A 4,921-nucleotide genomic window follows, 5' to 3' on the forward strand; every position below is an offset into this window, starting at 1 on the left:
TGTGATGGGAAGGGCCACAGCAATGAGCGCTGCAGCAGCGAGCAAGGCTGACCTGCTTCACAACCTGTGCCTCAGTTTCTTCCCTGTAAGGGCAGGATAGTGATGCCCTAGGACTGCAGCTATAGCTGCATTTGTAAAGCACACTGCCCGCAAATCATCCCTGGATCCCCCCCACCCCCACCCCAAGCTTAAGAACTGCTGGTGCCAGGACGTGCAGTGGACCCTGTACGCAGTTTATAGCAAAATATCACACTGAAATGATAGCTGCTAAGTTTCATAACAGTTGAGGTCACAATGCACATTTTATTTTGATTAGTTCCTGTGACTCCTTCAAATTATTTTTAACCCAGCAACACTACTTCCCAAGGTGTAGATGTGTGATGATTGGCGAGTTCAGTGTTGAGAGGGAGCTTAAAGATTCTTGGTGAAATACAGACAAGAAAAAAAGACAATCCAAAAGCCTCTTTAGTCAGATCTCAAGATTCAACAAGAAAACCGAAATTACCTGGATGTTCTCCTCTGATTTAGAAAGTGATACACTAAAATTGAAAATATTTAGTGTTACGATTCACCATTACTTTGTAGAACTAGGGTCACTTGAAATGCACAGCAGGCTCATTCTGTGAGGTTTTTTTTCCCCTAGCAAAGACAACCTGGGACGCCCAAATGTTCATCTGAGGGATTCTCCTTCAAGGCATTCAAGTCTACTATTACAGGAGAATGAGAAATTTACAGTGACTATATAGTGTCATCATTAAAATATTTCTAATTATATTAAATACTTAACAGTGATCTCAAAAATTGGCTTTTGTGACAGAGGCGCTAGCAGAGTGAAAAAGTAGGATTCCAGATTTTATTTATTTATTTATTTTTAAGATTGAAAAAACACACCCGGGATAAAATTTCTTAGATCAATAAAGCTTCGGGAAACGGAGCGAGTTGTTCCGGGACCCACTGAAAACTGGTGAACTTGAACTTGGAAGTGGGGTTTTGACAACGCAACTGTGGGAAACAAGTGTCTGAACCAATCTTCAAACACCACCTCAACATTTTTCTCCCCCCAAGTGTTCGAGTGGCAGACAAAATAAATTACCATAAATTATACGCCAAGGCAACTTCAAAACAACATGACACGACATGAGGCTGAGGATTTCCTTAGCCCCTCCAGGAAGTGTGTAACACTGTTTGTGCTTCTGGCCTGCAGGCTGGGTCGGAAGGGGCCCGTCAGACGTCGGGGTAGTTGCAGTAATACACCGCGGAGCTGGCGTCGGACACCACCGAGGAGATGGCCCCGTGGCTGTCCGCCAGATTCACGCCGGAGTCGTGTCCCTGGTAGGGGAGCCCCATCTCGGGCTTGCACACAAAGTGCAGGTACTGTTCGAATTCCGTGCGGTCCACCTCCCCGAGGAGCTCGGCCGGCTGGCCTGGGTCCGCGCCGTCCCGGCAGGGCAGCGCCTCGGGCGGCGGCGACGGCTGCCCCGGGCCCGGCGGGGGCGGCTGCGGTGGCATCTGGAAGCCGCGCCCGCCGCCCGCCGCCGCCGGCGAGCCCATCGCGCCGTAGTACATGTGCAGGGCGCTGGGGGGCGCCAGGAGGCCCGGCATCGCGGGGCCCGCGGGCTCCGGGCCGAGCCGGGCGTGCAGGGGCCCGGCGGCGGGCGGCTCCGGGGGCCCCGCGTAGTCCGCGGCCTGCGCGTAGCTGTAGGGCCCGGCGGCCGGACAGTCCCCAGGCAGCGGCGCGGCGAAGAAGGCGGGGTCGGGCTCAACGCCGTCCAGCGGGGACGTGTCTGGCGTGGGCAACGGGTAGCCGTCGAGCGGGGGCGCGCCCAGAGCCTGGCAGTCGCGGTAGTGGCCGCCCATGTGCGGGGGCAGCAGCGGCGGGCCCGCGGGGAAGCCCTGCTCGGGGAAGGGCAGGCCCAGGCCGTCCATGGCCACGCGGCCGCCCTCGGGGCCCAGCGCGGCCGCCGGCGGCTCGGCGAGGCCGTGCAGGAAGCCGCCCTCCACCCGCTTCAGCCGCTTCACCTGCTTGCGCCGCCGCGGCCGGTACTTGTAGTTCGGGTGGTCCTGCATGTGCTGCACGCGCAGCCGCTCGGCCTCCTCCACGAAGGGCCGCTTCTCCGCCAGCGTCAGCGCCTTCCATGACTTGCCTGCGGGAGCGCGGGAGGTGGAGAGGCGCGCGGGCTTAGGGTCGGAGCCCCGCTCCCGGGCCCCAGCTGGTCCCACCGCCCTCGCCTCCGACCTCGGATTGTGCAGCCCGGGCAGGGAGGAGAAGGGGTCCAGGTGAAGGTGAACGCTGGGCCCGCGGAGGCCGAGCACGCGAGGAAGACGCGAGGCCTCGGTGCCTTCCTGTGGCCTCCTGGAAGCGGCTTCCCGCTCAACCGCTCGCGGTCGTCCGAGGAACCGAGAGCGTCCCCACCCGGGCAAGGAGTCGGGGGAACGGGCGCGACCAAAGCCAGCTCCGCGCCAGGGTACCCTCGCCGCCACTCCGACGCGCGGGGAAGCCGCCTCCCGGGGCCGCTGCACCCGCGCCCCGGCCACCCGGGGAAGCCGGGCGCCGAGGCCCAAAGCCGTTCGGAGACTCGGAGAGCGGGAAGCGGGAAGGGACCGAGGGCCCCAGGGAAGGACGTGGCGGCCGCGCACCCCCAGCCTCCTCCGGCGCGAGGCCCACACCCCGTGAGACTCAAGGAAGTGGCTCCACGATTCGCACTCTCTGGGTCCCGGGCTCGGACTCACCCAGCATCTTGCTCAGCTCGGCGTTGTGCAGGTCCGGGTTCTGCTGCGCCAGGCGCTTGCGTTCGTCCTTCGCCCACACCATGAAGGCGTTCATCGGCCGCCGGATGCGAGACTCGCCCTTGGCTCGACCCGCCGTCCCGGCCGGCGCCCCGCTGCTCGCCGCCGCCTCGCCCTTCATCTTCATGTCCCCGAGGGGACTCAGCGACTCGGCCCAGGGGCAGGGGCCCAGCCCGGCCATCACGGCGGGCAGCGCGCTCCGGGGCTGGCTCTGCTCGTCACTGGCGTACCCCGCATCCGGGCTGCTCATGGCGCTCCAGCCCTGCCCCGCGCCCCGCGCCCCTCCGCCGGACACGCCGCCTCCCCCGACCGGGGGGAGGGAGGGGGTGGGGAGCGAGATTGGGAGATGCCCCGCGGGCCGCTCGCGCCCCCCGGCCCGACCCCGCCGCCGGCGTCCCTGGCAGATCGCAGACCCGGCGCAACTAGCGTCCCCGCCGGCCCAGTGACACTGCGGGCGCCCCTAGGCCGCGGGGCCTTTTCTGCACAGACGTGGCCAATAGAGCGACGGGGGCGGGCCGGGCCGGCGTCTCTAGGCCCACGCCCAGCTCGCCGCCCAAGTCCCAAGTCCCAGCTCAACCCCAAGCCCGCCCTTTCCCCTCCCCCGCCCCGACCCCGCGCCCAGGGCTACACCTGCCCCTGGGAAAACTGGCTGGAGCCGGGCTTAGGCGCCACGTCCTCTCCGACCCGGGGAGAGGGACTTCTGAAAAACTTTCCCGGGTGCTGATCGCACTGCTGCACAGGAGCACTTGGTCCCGGCAGTTCGGATCAACACACGAAGCATCCACTAAACCAGGAGCTGAGGGTGTTTCAGCGGTGGGTGACCTAGCCTTCTTCCGAGAGACCTACGGACGTCTTAAAATTGCAAAATACTTTCTCTTCCCAAGGATTCAACGTGCTTGTTGTACTATACTCAAAATGCTATGTCCGAGGTAAATTCTACTTTCTAAAACAAGATTACAAACGTCATTCTGAAGAAATGAAAACGTTTACCCAAAAAAGACGAACCAACCCTTGACAATTTGTACGTGAAATGTACAGTAAACAAAGTTTTCTCATATGTGTTCAGTAAAAGAGGCAAGGCTTAGTTTTGATTTCTAAAATGTGGTAAAGACAGCAGTGATATTTATCTAAATGCCTGCCGATTAGAGGAAAGAAAGCAACTCCTGAGGAGCGAAATAACTGTAGCTTGGAGGGTCAGTTTGAGGTGGTGACCCTCACAGATGACTGGGGGATTCCTCTATGTTTCTCTAGACTGCAATGAAAATCTGAATGACCGTTAAACTTCTGTATCAATCTGAGAAACCTTCTGAGTGGGATTTGTAAACAAGCCCTTATATTGTTCTTATATACAGCACACCATCCCTCCAAACGTCAGCAAACTAGTTTATCCTTATAACCCTACGAGGTAGAGGCTATTATATCTTACAGGAGAGGAAACTGGGGCACGGAGAGGTTAAGGACCTTGTCCGAGATCACAGCAAGTGGAATTCATCTCCAGTAGTCTGCCCTCAGACTTGGAGCTCTTAACCTTTAAGCCAAGCTGTTGTATTCGTGTACTTGTTTGTGTGTTGCGTTGTTTTCTACAGCAACGAACACGGCCATTCCTGCATAATTAGATAACTTTGCAAAGAAACCAATATATCAATCTCTACAACAGACTTTGTTTACTGTGAAGGGGTGATGAAAAACTAGGGCTTACCGGGATCTGGGAGGTAAGTGCTGCAGTTTCTAGTGTGATACGACAGGGACAAGTAATCTATCAAGTCCGCTTGTTAGTGGCATTCATAAAAACAAAGAAACAGAAGCTTTGAAAACACTTGGCCTTCGGTTTCTCTGACTTTGCTATTTCTCCAAAGAGCTTCTGCACACTTGTTTTAAGCCAGCTTGAACTCCGTGAGAATCTGTGACGTTGGCTGCCCTCCCTCACCTTCAGCGGCCAGAAAGTGGTTCTAGTTCTGGGTCGCTGAGGTTCAGACAAGAATTTAAAAAGTAATCTGCTTAAGGAAATAATAGAGAGGTGTTATTTTTAATTGGTGGTTTTGAAGCAGTTGATAATCTTAAACACATTTAACTGATTATGTACTTTTCCTTTAAGAGTTTATTTTTCTGAAAAAGAAAAATATGGGCTTGAAAA

The 4,921-nt window shown here is 57.2% G+C and overlaps 1 protein-coding gene across 1 annotated transcript; it reads right to left on the reverse strand.

The window, feature by feature from the left end:
- Positions 1–655: 655 nt before the first annotated feature.
- On the reverse strand, positions 656–3,119 carry SOX17 (SRY-box transcription factor 17). Its single transcript, XM_022556805.2, has 2 exons — positions 2,731–3,119; positions 656–2,144 (listed from the first exon to the last, which is right to left on the reverse strand). Exons 1-2 carry the CDS (start codon positions 3,035–3,037, stop codon positions 1,225–1,227), a joined length of 1,227 nt encoding a protein of 408 aa, XP_022412513.1. The 5' UTR covers positions 3,038–3,119; the 3' UTR covers positions 656–1,224.
- Between the last annotated feature and the right edge of the window lie 1,802 nt (positions 3,120–4,921).

This window comes from Delphinapterus leucas, chromosome 17 (genome assembly GCF_059928025.1).
Source record: "Delphinapterus leucas isolate spDelLeu-1000000601 "Yukka" chromosome 17, BTC_Dleu_Yukka2, whole genome shotgun sequence".
Classification (NCBI taxonomy): Eukaryota; Metazoa; Chordata; class Mammalia; order Artiodactyla; family Monodontidae; genus Delphinapterus; species Delphinapterus leucas.